This window comes from Scylla paramamosain, chromosome 39 (genome assembly GCF_035594125.1).
Source record: "Scylla paramamosain isolate STU-SP2022 chromosome 39, ASM3559412v1, whole genome shotgun sequence".
NCBI lineage: Eukaryota > Metazoa > Arthropoda > Malacostraca > Decapoda > Portunidae > Scylla > Scylla paramamosain.
In genome coordinates this window covers 11,535,282-11,549,881 of record NC_087189.1, presented here as the reverse complement: position 1 = coordinate 11,549,881, position 14,600 = coordinate 11,535,282, and the positions used below count along the sequence as shown (strand labels likewise).

The following is a 14,600-nucleotide window of genomic DNA, read 5'->3' as shown; positions in this document are numbered from 1 at the left end:
TTCCATGCTCCATATATAAGGTTCAGGAGATTCAGTTTGTCGTATTAGTATTCAGATATTTTTTTTTTTTCGATATGACTGTTGTAAAACAATACTTAAGCCTCTTATAAATAATTACTGGTTTAAAATCAAATACAAATCTACCGTAGTCGACTTGACTGCTTTCTCATATTAAAACTGACCTGTATAGACTTTTATTAAAAAGTGCCTAATAAGGGTCCGTTAGAAAGTCATATTTATCCCTTCACAAGTAATTTTTATCTATATAATCTATATATCTATTTCAGAATATTGATGAAAAGGGCTAAAGAAAAAGAATAGAGAAAAAAAAATAAATAAGTAAATCCTACTGTGGTTATTGAAGAAAACTTCTCAGTGGCAGACCATATATAGATGACAAAGGGAAAGGAGAGAGAGAGAGAGAGAGAGAGAGAGAGAGAGAGAGAGAGAGAGAGAGAGAGAGAGAGAGAGAGAGAGAGAGAGAGAGAGAGAGTGGAAATATACGAAGCTATGAAGAAAAAGGGAGTAGAAGAGATTAATGTAGTGCGTAGTGGTAACTTAGGGAATATAAATGCACTAAAAAGAAAAAAAAAGAAGTGATGAACAGGAGTGGGAATTAAGTGAAGGTGATGAAAAATAAGATGAGACAATAGTAATAGTGAGAGGAAGAGAAGAAAATCAGATAGAGGAAGAGAAAACGAAAAAAAAAAAATGAATAAAGGTTAATTTAAGGGGATGGCCTGGAATATTCAGATGATCACATAGAAGGAATAAATGAAATAAAAAAAAATAAAGAAATAAATAACTTAATGTTGAAAGTATTATAGAAATTCAAAACCAAAATTCAAACCATTCAGATCATTTACTCTCTCGTTTATATATATATATATATATATATATATATATATATATATATATATATATATATATATATATATATATATATATATATATATATATATATATATATATGTGTGTGTGTGTGTGTGTGTGTGTGTGTGTGTGTGTGTGTGAAAAATTTGAAGCTTAACTCCTTCAATTTTGCTATTAAAGTATACTATTTTAAAAGCTATTCTTTTTTTTTCACACAATAATCGCTTTCAAACATTTCAGGAAACTGAGAATCTTTAAAAAAAAATCAAGACAAACACAATAAAATTTGAAAAAAAACAACAACAACAATAGCAACAACAACACTGTGTAATTTTCTCTGAATAAGACATTGTTATATGAATACCATTGTTTTAGACTGATGAATCCTTCCATAGCTACATCACACTGATCATAACAAACGAAGATGCAAAGTTGTTTCAAGATTAAGGGAACAGTTACTTTTGAAGTATTGGAAACCATTTAAAAAGGTAATTATGAGAAAATTATCCTCAGAGTTTGGCTATGAATTACTCCTATTTCAAAATGCTTTTAACAGAAATTTGTACTTGACACGTTCTGAAGGTTTATTATTTTAGTTAAAAAATAAATAAATAGATCACAAAAATTAAGATACAAGACTGTATCAATTACACCAAGTCTCCTTGACACATAGTTGATACATCCTTCTTTTATCACAAGATGTTGTGTTGGCTAATGAAAAACATAAAAGAAATAATAATAATAATAAAATAAAATAAATGAAATAAATAAATAAATAAATAAATAAATAATACTTCGCTGAGTATTGGTTGTTTACATGGATCGTCTGTTGTTGTCGAGCTGCGAGACACGTATTCCTGGAAAGTAACATCTTGAATTAGTTAATGAAAGATTCTGAAGAAAAGATTTACGATAAATTATATTGCTAGTAGAGCACCAAGAATTAAATTAACCTGACGTGTGTTTTACAATTTTATTTTATTTTATTTTATTTTATTTATTTATTTTTTCGAAAAGGAGCATCCTTTATTACATTCTAATGTGTGTGTGTGTGTATCATTGATGTTCGTAACTATCACATAAACAAAATATAATTATATATGTATATGTAGATATGCCCAAGCTCCTTACATTTCTGTGATTATTTTCCCCCAAAGCTTTGAGGTGATAATTGCACGGAATTACTTATCCGCTCTCTTGCTAAGTCTCTGTTCCTTTCAATCAAGTAATCATTTCATATCAGAAAAAAAAAAAAAATACATATAACAAAGTTTACAGTAACACGTAATAATGGAAAGATTCACGACGTGCGTATTAGCCTGAACCCCTGGTGCAGTGCCCGCGGTGTGTGTCGCGCCGTTATGTACACCCCACAACCTGTCAATTTTGTTTCCTTCCACGTCATTTACACCTTATTTTTTTTTCTTTTTATCATTAAAAGTTTATAACGTTTGTCTATACTCAGGTGCTTCGTGAAGATTTTAACTAGTTATCATTCATACTGCCAAGATTTAACTCGGTGAATTAAAGTTTTGAGGTTTACATCAATAAATTCAAAATAACTCCATAATTATGATGAGATAAACATCTTACATGAGTCTATATTGTCACCTTGTGAGAGGGAATTGTTCCCAGCCTCGTATTAACAATCCCTGAATGAATTACCTTTCTAATAAGGAATTACCTGCTTTAGGAAAAAAAAAAAAAAAAAAAATATATATATATATATATATATATATATATATATATATATATATATATATATATATATATATATATATATATATATATATATATATATATATATATATATATATATATATACGAGTATATATATATATTCCTGCGCAGTAAGCTGCAATTTTAATTCAGATTATATAAACATTTCCCATGTTTTAGATTATAATAACATTTAGTAACTTTTCTCAAGTTCCTACTGATTCCAAAAGTATACTAAAGTATATACTAAAGTTATACTAAGCATTTTTTTTTTTTGAGGCGTGAACGTTCCTTTAAGATAATTTTTTGCTAAATATTGTTAGTGACTGCTACAAAATGATGCCTTATATTTTTATTTAATTTTGTTTCTTTTCTTTTTGTCTCATGACAACAATACAAAGAACTGGTACAACCATTCGCAACATACCTTGTGTGAGCTTCAATTACCACACCTACTCCTACTAATGATGCACGCCCTCTAGTCATCCATGTACCATCATATATTACTTCAAGTGCTGAAATACTATTGGGATCAGGCAAGATGTTCAACTCTTTTTCATAATACTCATGAATGGCTTCATTAACAATAACATTATAGTCTTCATATTCAGTTTTTGCAAGTATTTTTTGTTTCTTTTCATGAAGCAGAAATGAAGCTTTATTCCTCGAAGGTACTCCCAAGAAATTAGCAAGTGTATGCATGCCTGCATAATTAAGGTCATGTTGCATACAAAAATATACCAGTGACAGCAAATTTTGTCCCAGACTCTCTCTGTCCTTCAATGTTTTTTTTTTTTTCCAGGTGGCATAGGAGATATAAGAAATGGATTCAAGCTTGAAAGAGTTAGATGTAAAAAAAAAGAGGTAGGAAAGAATATGTTCGCATATATAGTGGTAGATGGATGAAATGGACTCAGCAATCAGGTTGCTAGTTCTGAGACATTAGAGAGCTTTAAAAGATGACTAGGCAAATTTATGGATGGGTTGATGGGGACTGCCATGTGTAGGCCTGATCACTTCCAGCACCAACCCTTGTGTTCTCATGTTCTTTATGATACCTCAATAAAGAAAATATTCCGTGAGTCATGATTTCTGTATGAAGCAATTTTGTACAATTGCTGCCTCTGGTTAGCAGAACTCCATTAAAAGGTGTAAATTTACTACAATAACACACACACACACACAAGAGTATATATGTACAATCACAGTTACTCCAAGTACAAATAAACATGTCACCTTAGGCACTAACTGCAAAACAGGTTGTCTTGGTGCTTACCTTGATGACCAACACACAACCCACTGAGTTTAGTATTCAGTCTGGAAAGAGAAGGCACATCTAGTCAACTCAGCTTTGGAAGACTTGCCACGGTACAGAAAGGGTCTCTCTCTGTTCCTGTTCTCTCATTCACGCTTTGCTTGTTCTAATCACTCTTAATTCTCACGTATTTCAACATTGTTCTCCCATGTAGGCTTTCAATCATCTCATTTCTCAATATTAGTTTTTAGAGGGTTGAAATGTTTTCTTGCTTAAAGTATTCATATCCCAAACCATATATATATATATATATATATATATATATATATATATATATATATATATATATATATATATATATATATATATATATATATATATATATATATATATATATATATATATATATATATATATATATATATATTTTTTTTTTCTCAGGGAAGAAAACAACAAGAATCAACACCTCCTAAAATGGAAGTCTCAGCCAGCAAAGATGCACTCAAGACTATTAACTGGTCTGATCATTTACTTTTTTTTCTTTATAGTGTTTGTGTGCTCATTAGTATTCTATCACATTAAATGGTGGGAATTTCTTTAGCAAAGTTTATGTATATTTAATTGAGATGTTCAAGAGGGTGAAGTAGTTTGAGAAAAAGGGACGGGGGCAGGAAGTTCCAAATTCTCTGTGAAAGGCAAATTTGGCAGACAGCAACACTCAAGCCATCAAAAGGTGAAATGAAATGTGTTAAGGTAAGTTGAAATGAATGTTTTCCCATAAGGAATTGATATGTTACTGGCTGCTACACCTGCCACCCTCATTACAATAATGAAGAAGAGAAAATAAGGAAGAACCATTTCTTTCTCTGACAGATTCTTTCCTGTATTTGGTTCAGGTATCCTACACTGCTATGCTAATGTAAATTGTGGTAGATTTTATGTTCCCATGCTTCATCTTTATTACGCTCCATCCCCTTCACAATATGCTTTTCACCATCACTTTGCATGCAGACACCTTTGTTATACCAAGTGCAGTTGGCTCTGCTATATCATATATTCTGTATGTAAATAGCTGTCTGTTGTTTATGACCACAAAATTTTCTTACAGGAAACAAGGAAATATAGTTGAAGGTGGCACTGTTCCTCATACTCTTGGTACGGGTGAAGGAAGTGTCTAAGATATTCAAGGAATTTTCAGTTTCATGGTAAATATTTTTTTTCCATTGAATTGTTCACTTATTCAATATTGCATTGTGATCCCATTTGTATTTGGATTAACTTGGCCAAGGTTGGAACTGAATAATCTCCTAATTCACCTTACATGACCCCAGTCACCTGATCCCTCTCATTGCAAGGCCACAATTTTGTTTATTCTTTACCCTTGTCCTCACATCTGCCCCTACTGGTCACTACACACAATATGAATTTTGTTTGTCCTACTTAGTATGTACAAGAATATATGTGAAAGTATAACAGGCTCCCTAATACCAAGAATTCATGAATAGAGCAAGCTACAAAATTGGTCAAGTAGCACAGGCAAATCACAAATGGCATGAGCCACACTACAACACTGTGCCAGCTGTACACACACCACACTGTACACGACAGTTGTTTAGGTTTGCTGCACACACTGGTGATGCTTCTTTACAGAACAGCTACTTCTCAAGAAGTCATAAGTTAAGTTGGTCATAAGATGATGTTAACAGTGGCATTTGAAATCAAGGACATATAAAAGCTATTCAGTTTTTTTATAGCTTGTCTTCTGTAATGACCACTGGTCCATAAAATGGCAGCTGATGTCCCCCCTCTTCTCTTACTCAAAAATAAGATTTTCCCCTCTCTTCTATTAAATTCCCTAAAAGTGAGAGGAGACTTTACTATTCCTCCACTCCACTGAAATTCAGCTCATTAAAAATAAATCTCATTGGTCCATTTTGTGACTGTGCCCAAACTAAAGGGCCATTATTTGGCTACAGTATCTAAGAATACTTTGCCAATTAAACCTTCCACATCATACTATAATATTCACTCCATCAAATTATGCCAGAAAATATATGCATATTTGAGGCAATGTGCTTTGTCTAATGACACAGATAACAAGGATCTGGTGTATATTATTTATATCATTATAAGTGTACATGAGCATTCTCTAATGACTTCATAGCAAAACTTCCCACATGTTTTCAGAGAACACTTGACACCGACTAAAGTATATTCAGAGACCCAAAGAAGCAGATGCCCCAGTTCAGCTGAAAGAAGTCATCTTTACCACCGAGGAAAAACAGGTTGTCTTTGAGGCTGTGCATGCATCAAGTAGAGGGGGTCACGTGGGGATTAATAGCACTTTGAGAAAAATATCTCAGCATATTTACTGGCTGGGTATAAAGGAGGGTATAACCAAGTAGATCCAGCAATGTGACTGTTGTCAGCGTTCAGAGAAAATCAAACCTTTGCTCCCACAAGCCAGTTAGAACAAATATCCTTGGTAAATGTTAGGGATGAATTTAATTGGATCTTTTAATGAAACACAGGCTGGAAATGACTTACTTTGATTGACCTGTGATCAAAATATGTGCATGCTTTGCCTTTGCATTCAAAATCTGCAGACCAGGTTTGTAATCACTTTCAGGATCAGTTTTTCACTTTTGGTCCTCCAGAAAAGATTATAACTGATGAAGATGAGTGTTTTGCAATGATCTGAATACTACACTATTCTCCCTCTTTCAGGTAAAGCACTTGGTAACACTTACCACCCCAAACATATGGCCAGGATGAACACACTAACCAGACACTGAAATGGATATTGAGCAAAATGGTCAATGATAAAAGAGATGTGTTGGAACTGTTGTTCCAGCAAGGTTTCATAATGGGTAATAATTTCAGTTGAAGTATAACAATCCACCTTAATGAGTGAATGAATCAACGAGGATCCAGATCAAACGGATCTGGACTCCTGGAACAAAACCATTCTCAATTTGCTTCATGTGCTGAGTTAGTTAGTTAGTCCACCCTTCCATTCTTGTTTTGTTTCAGTATCTTGAAATGTACTTCCTGGAATCAATGGATACATATTAATGCAGTAACATACTTCCCTGTATTATATTGTGAATATTTAAATAAAGGACGATTGTCCTAATTACTAATGCATTTTTATTTTAATTTTGCCACTTTCACAGAAAAATATGTTATTTAGATCAAGTCCACTGGGGAACAAGAACGTCTATCCTCTCACTAACTCTCCACAGTGCACAACAATTAAATAGCAAGTGATATTGTGACAACAAAATAAACTGATGAACACTACAAGTACAATCAGAAATATCAAAGCTGGATTTACTTAATACATAAATTATGCTTTCTCCTGGAAAAAAAAATGGTTGTGGAGGCCTCAACACAGATCAGGTCAGTCAACAAAAGGAAGTGCTTGAAGCTCATCCACACAAACACTCGACGCAACCCTTCGCCGAGCCACCCGTGGGCTGAGGTCAGACTGGTCATGGGTTGTGCCTCATGGAAGTTGTTTTTCTTCACACCAGTACCCTCACACAACAGAGATAACAAGACTGTCTGCAAGGCATGACTTGTCTGTTGATAAACTGCCAGAATTGTGGAGCAGCACATGCAAAAAATGATGGGAAAATGTTCTGACTCAAACATTAGCAGCTGCAATATTCACTTGTCTAATTTGGAAGGTAAGTTTCAGAGGTGAGATAACAGTTCTTGCCCAGTGTGTGTACTGAACAGCTGCACAACAAACACGCATGCAAACCCAAGACTGCAGTAAGACCGTGCTTCACAAACTTCCGTCCTGCCCGACACAACAAGAAGGAACACAGGAGTGCACCCAAGACAGAGGCAGCAAATAGATCAATTGACAGAACCATTCATCCACTTACAAATTAGTTCCTACATCCATAAATCCAACCACAAAAGTAACTAAAACTCCAAAATGTCCATAAACATTCCTCCTACCACATGATTCAAAACATTACATGTAAAATTGTTCCCGCATTCTCAGGCAATAAAAAAATCAACATGAATATTATGCAAACAATACCTGCTGCATGGTAATAGGTCAAGTTGCAGATTCAGTGCACTAACCGCACCGAGAGAGTAGTAATATGTACAAGACGAGAAATGAGGTAAGAGTAGCAGGCAGAGAGAGAGAGAGAGAGACGGACACCACACGACATGTCAGGAAGACAGAGGAGAGGAGAGAGCAGTGTGGGTGTCCAGGACCACGTTGCCTTCCCTGTCCTTGATGCGCGTCCTCCCGGAGCTGTACCGCGTCTCGGCCCTCCCGTCAGGGTGCAGGATCTTCACAGTTCCGTCGGGGTACTCCCTTCGCTTCTCTCCACCGCGGTGCACCTCCCTCTGGCCACTGGGGAACTCAAACACCTGGCTGCCGTCGGGATTGGTACGCACAACTGATCCATCCCTGGTGGTGCAGATCTCTGTCCCGTCACTCAGCACCGACTTCCGGGATCCGTTGGGGAAGGAGATCTCTGAGGAGCCGTCTGGGCAACGCGTCTCCCGCTGTCCATTGGGAAAGATGAGCTCCTCCTTGCCGCTGGAGTACATGGTGTGGCTGGTGTGGTCGCTGCCGTACACGTACACTGTCCGGTCTGCGTGGATCTCCTTCCTGTCGCCATTGTAGAAGCTAACGATCACTTCCCCACTTGGATGAATCTCCTTCCTGTTCCCATTGGCATAGATCACTTCCCGGATGCCATCCTCCCTCACCCTCTCAGTGTGTTCCAGCCCGGCCTCCTCTGTGCATCCCACCCTTGCCCATGCTGGTAATGAGGCCAGAGTGTGTCTTGCAGGACTGGCTGGAGCACTGGAAGGATCTTCTTCTGTAACTGGTGTGTTCTTGAGAGTAGGTGCTGATTCCCGCGAGGATTCAGCCTTGGTGTTGCTTCCTTGCATGGTCAAGACATCCTTGTCACTCTCCTTGGCTGCTGTGTTTGTGTTGTTGTTTGCCACATCCTCTTTAGTTTTGCTGGCTTTGCTGCTGGCATTGTCCTGTGGTTCTTTGACAATGACTGGCTGGGGTCTGGTCATCTTGTCTAATGCCTTGGCAACCCCATCAACAGTTGTGGATCTGGCACCTGGTTTTGATCTCCCTCGAGTGGGCTTTGAGGGTTGTGTGGCTGCTCTGGTCCTTCCCCCTCCCCTGGTTCGGTCAATTTTAAGCCGAAGGTCCTGATTTTCCTTCTCAAGGGCTTGTAGGGAATTATTTTTTTCCTTTAGCCTCTTGTTCTCATTTTCTAAAGTTTTGATCCTGTCAGTGAGTTTCTTGACAGCAAACTGATGCAGCGATTCTTTCCTCTCCCCCTCCTCCTGCAACTCCCGAATCTGCTCTCTGAGACGCACAGCCTCCATCACCTGCTCCTCAGGCTGAGTCGCTAGAGCAGGTCTGTGAAGAACCTGCTGCTTCTCTCTCCACAAAGCATTCCTCTCACAGTCCACATACTCCCGAAACTTTCTCTTCTCAGTTGCCATTTCCTCTTCCAGTCTGTGTTTCTCTTCCTCCAGCTTCTGCCTTTGCTCCCGTGCCTGTTGTTGGAGTCTCTTTAGCTGTGAGTTCTCCTTCTTGAACAGATTAGTTTCCTTCTCCAGCTCAGCAACTTTGGCGAGAAGCAAAGTCTTGTGTGCCTCCAGCTCCTTACTGGCTTCTGCATCTGGGCCAGGATGCGCAGCACTTGCCACACTTTTCTCGGTCTCCCGTGGCATGAGTGGTGGCTGCTGGTGGCCTTTCTTCTTGGCTTGCTTTGGAGCTGCCTTAGGTGCAGACTGCTCCCTTGCATCCCTCTCCTTACCAAAAATGGACCAGATATAACTGGAGGCAGACTGTGCAGGGCGAGGGGGAGGCGGGGAGTATGTTAACAAAACTGCCTCTCGGCCTTGTGCCATCTCCTGCTCTGCGCGAGCGACTTCACTTGATGAGGAGCTGTCACCCTCAATGTTACTCCCCTTGGATGGCTTAGTCTGTTGCTGCCAGTAAGGAACATCAGGTGGTCTTCTGACACTCATCTGTGTGAGAGCCTCCAGGTCTGAGGTGGTGATCAGGTCGCTGTCAAGGGAGGCAGCTTCCGTCAGTGTATCCTCTCCTTCACTGTCTGACAACTCATATTCCATAACTTGCACTCCCTGGCTGGCAAAGTGGACATGATGGGGTCCTGCCTGCAGTGCTGAGGGAGGCTTGGGCAGTGCTGGGGTGCTGGTGGAATGTGCTGTATCACACGAGTGCTGACTACTGCACCCCTCTAGAAATGTTTGAATGTCTGACTCGGTGACATCACTGATGCTGTGTCCCTCCAGTCTGACAATTGACTTCAGCTGTGCCAACACCTCCTTCACATCCACTGCCATTGGGTGCTGCTGTGAGGACGGGCCATTGGTTGCTTGCACCACTCTGTTTGTCAAGTCCCCAAGAAAGAACTGAGATTCGGCTCCAAGGTGTTTGGACTGCATGCTGAGAGAGCCAACCACTGGGGTCTCCTGGAAGGCCAAGGGGGGCGGGGTGCGCAGGGGGGTGGAGGAGGCAGACTGCTGCTGGCCTTGCTTCAGCAGGTGCCACACTGTGGAAGAGTTTGAGGAGAAACTGGAGTCTTCTGCTAACTCTTCCAGTTTCTCAAAGGCAGACAGTTCTTCTTCCTCCTTGCGCTGCTGTTTCTCCACGTCACGTGGACCTGGCAAGGCAGTGGTGAGGTCTTGACCTGAGGGCTGTGTGGGTGCCCGACCTGGTGAGGCTCTATGCTGCACTAGTCCACGGACTGGTGTATCCATACCATTCAATCTCTCACTCTCAGGAGGGCACACCTGCAGCACTTCTTGCAGCTTTAGGGTTCGTATAGGTAATCTGAACTGTCTCTTGGTAGGAGTAAGAACAGGGGTTGAGGTTGTGTGGGAAAGCTCTGCAGTATTCTGCACCACTGCATCAGGAAGCAAGTTTGAGTCAGTAGCTGGCTCTTTCTTTGACATTTTTTTCAACCTCATGGCCTTCATGCCAAATCTAGAAGTGCCCTGACCCTTCCTCAGGAACCTGTGACTGGGTCTTGGTGTTTCCACTGCAGCTCCTTCTTCAGGCTGTTGACTCATGGAACAGAAGAAGGACTTGCTAGGTGCAAAGTTCCTCAACACATGAGCTGAATGTGTCGTTCCTTTACTCAGACACTCCTTGTTTGGTGCTGGAGACTTGTACTTCTCAGACCTGTATGCCTTTTGCTTCTCTAAACCAAATAAGTCCTTCATGCTCTCATCCATGTACTCATTGGGATCCTGAGGAGAGAGTGAAGCTGAATCCTGATTTCTTTCTTGAGCACCTGTGGGTACAGGTATGTCATATTCTATCTCAGTCATGCTCCTCTCATCACCTTCCAGGTCATTGTGTTCAGGATCAGATGTGTCACAAACCACAGAATGTCCTGTTAACGTGAGAGGTGATGCTTGCCACTCATTGCTTTCCTGTGTATGAGTGAGATGGCTTGATGGTTTTGTTGCAGCAGCTATGGGATCCAGCTCACCTAAACTTTGGTTGTCAGGAAGCTGGTCCCCCCACTTGGTCTGCCTCGGCTGGACTTGCACCTCCTCTGAGAAGTTTTCAGGAGGCTGTACAGGTGGGTGGTGAGAGGTGAAAATGACAGGGGATACATCTTCTGCCCTAGGGAGTCCCACAGTGGTATGAGAATCCTCCACCCTGTGAGGCACTGAATGGGGAGGTGTGGAATGATCTGTTATCACAGATTCAGAAAGTTGTGCTGGAGTTTCCTCTTTCAAAGGGGTGAGGGAGGGTGCTTTGGGAGGCATGGAGTGGGCCAGCACCTGCATCAACTCTTCTCGTTGCCTCTCCTGCCACTCTCTCAGACTCTTAAGCCTCTGCAGGAGAGACTGGGAGGGTGATGGTTTCTCCAGGTCCTGTTCTGTTGCCTCCAGTGGCCCTGAGGCAGCCACAGCATCCCCTTGACTGGCCATTGCAAGATTTCACACACAAGTTTGCACAACTAAATTAAACACAAAAGTGAAAACAGTACATAAGAAAAATATATTTTAGAAAACCTTTGGCATAAAAAAATAATTTGTAATTTTCTTCAGTCACACAAAATGAAGCACTAGTTTATACGAAAAACACTATGAATTTCAGTCCACAGCTGCCTTTCATGCCACCCCCTGAGACTCCAGGAGGGGCAGCAGGCTGTGCAGACCTCACTCTTCACCTCAAAGTACAAACAAATCAGTCTGAATAGGAAGCGAGGCACAGATGCAACCACGCACACATACACACACACAAAGACGAGATGCAGAGATAAGGAAGAGTACAAAGCAGTCCTCCCAAGTGGTCCATCAGTAGAGGCTCGTCTTCTTCATAATACGGAAGAACTCCTCTTGGTTGATCTCGTTGTCCCCATCGCGATCCGCCTCCTCTATCATCTCCTGCAGCTCCTCGTCTGTCAGGTTCTCGCCGAGGGTCTCTGCCACACGCTTCAGGTTTGCAAAGGAAATCTTGCCAGTGTTGTCATCATCAAACAGCTTGAAGGCCTTCAGGATCTCCTCCTTGACGTCCTTCTCAGCCATCTTGATCGTCATGAGGTGCAGGAACTCCTCAAACCTGATCTTGCCACTCTCGTCCTTGTCAATTTCTGCCACCATCTTCTTGATCTCTTCCTTCTTTGGCTCGAACCCAAGGGCTCTCATAGCCACCTTGAGTTCCTTGGGGTCAATAGTGCCAGTGCCATTGGGATCAAAAAGGTCAAAAGCTTCCTTGATGTCAGTCTTTTGTTCGTCAGTCAACTCAAACTTGGTGCTGCCTGACCGCCTCTTGCCGCCCACACTGCTGATGGATGCACGCTTGTACTGTGTGGTCATCCTTAAGGCACCTGCTCTTTCTGCCTCTTCAGCGTCCCTCCGCCCCTCAGCAGGATCCAAGGCTCAGGCCACCAGTGCCAGGGTGCTCACGACGCGTCCCTGCAAGGTAATCAGTGTCTCAGGTTTTGAACACAAATATGAAATAAACACAAAAATTCATCTCTAGTGATAGCTTCTGTCACCTAATTCCCAAATAATGATTTTGGCGTCTGTAAATCATGATGTGATAAGTTGTGCAGGACACTAAATACTAATTTAATTGTCAATTCTACTTCAGAATGTGCCATTTCATGATATGAAATACACATTTAATGGGTAAAAAATTTATATGATGGACTGATTCAAGAGAATAGAGATAAGGGTAAAGTATTCATATGTGAGAATTGCCAAATCATTTTTCATAATCACTTTTGATGTCAAAATCCAAATTTCATTACAGTGGAACCTTGGTTCTCAAACTTAATTTGTTCCTGAATGCTGTTTGAAATCTGAAATGTTCTAAAACCGAAACTATTTTCCCCGCAGGAATCAATGTAAAATGGATTAATCCATTCCCGAACACCTATCCACCCTCTCTTGGCGGCTCATGACAGACACTCCCACTGCTAAGATGGCCGAGATTGAGGCTCTACAATGGGACCACATTTATCTTATTCCAAGATTAAATTACTGTCTTACAGTCTGTATCATTTCTTCAAATATATAAAAATGGAGGGAATATTGACAGAAACTATAAATTAGTAATAAACAACTGCTTTTGTTTTGTCTTTTAATATATGAAATCAAGCAACTTTATTTGAGAACCAAATTATGATACAGCAACAGAAGCAATTATGAGTTCAAAATTTTGTTTAAAAATCAGTTAGTTCAAAAAGGGAGGCATTTGGCAACTGAGGTTCCACTGTAGTTGTGCAGTAACAACAACCCAAACTCAAACCCAATCTGGGCTTGGTGATCTTGGTCAGGCTGGTAACGTGTCTGATGCATGTATTATTTAGCCCACACAGAAAGGCTGTTATGGGGGATCTTTTCAGCTCACATCTCTTCATATTCACCACTGCTGCCACCAACTGATCTTCTTCAACACTAATACTGAATGCTCCCGTCACATCTGATAGTTTCCTTACCTCCAGCAGATGACTCCAGCGATAATGTTACTAAGTTAGTTAGGTTAGGTTTGGTTAGTGATTAGATTTGGTTTAGTTAGTTTGGTACAGGAGGAGGAGGGGAAGGAGGAAACAGGATAACTAGGCATTTTCAAAGGCAATAAGCCTCAAATTCGTGTGAATCATGCTAAGAAAAAAAAAAAAAAAGTAAAACCACCAGCGTAAGGAAGGACTGGTGTAAAGTACAAATTAAATTATTATATACATGAAATTCTGAATCATTTGGTGATATAATAAAAAAAATAAATAAATAAACAAGGAAATTTTCGCCAAGTCGCATCCCTTCTCGGTAACCAAGCAACGACATCACAACATCTCCCAACATATGGCATCCTGCACCACCACTCACTCCTCCCTGCCATGCCCGTGACCTCCCCTGCCACGTGGAAGGTCTAGAGAATTTATAGGAATACTAGAAGAAAACATATTAGACTGACAAATTTGATACACCCACTGGCGGGAACAGACCTCTGATATTACAAGGATTATAACGTCCTACTGACAAAATTCTCCTTGTGTTGCACTGTGAGGTGATAGCAGAATGATCGTGAGTGTGTCAGATGGCTATATGCTAATGGGCCTGGTATGTAAAAGGTGTGGGTGGCACGAGAGGGAAAATGTTACCTGTAGGAGAGGTAAGGGCGGGAGGGAAGACTAGACGCTGCGGGCGGGACCAAAACAAATGTTCGTATGCTTGGCTATTGATTTCTGCTTCTTTA

General features: G+C 40.3%; 2 protein-coding genes and 1 long non-coding RNA gene across 3 annotated transcripts; 1 reads left to right on the top strand and 2 right to left on the bottom strand.

Annotated features, from left to right (window-relative positions):
* The first annotated feature begins 4,292 nt into the window (after positions 1-4,292).
* LOC135092166 (uncharacterized) lies at positions 4,293-6,994 on the top strand. The gene is made up of 3 exons (XR_010262783.1): positions 4,293-5,052; positions 6,035-6,132; positions 6,575-6,994. It is a non-coding gene; the product is annotated as an uncharacterized LOC135092166 (long non-coding RNA).
* Positions 6,975-14,573, bottom strand: LOC135092165 (centromere protein J-like). The gene is made up of 2 exons (XM_063990442.1): positions 14,506-14,573; positions 6,975-12,814 (listed from the first exon to the last, which is right to left on the bottom strand). The coding sequence occupies exon 2, from the start codon at positions 11,822-11,824 to the stop codon at positions 8,042-8,044; it is 3,783 nt and encodes a 1,260-aa protein (XP_063846512.1). The 5' UTR covers positions 11,825-12,814; positions 14,506-14,573; the 3' UTR covers positions 6,975-8,041.
* LOC135092313 (uncharacterized) lies at positions 12,194-12,715 on the bottom strand. The gene has a single exon (XM_063990767.1). It carries the CDS (start codon positions 12,713-12,715, stop codon positions 12,194-12,196), a length of 522 nt encoding a protein of 173 aa, XP_063846837.1.
* Positions 14,574-14,600: the final 27 nt, after the last annotated feature.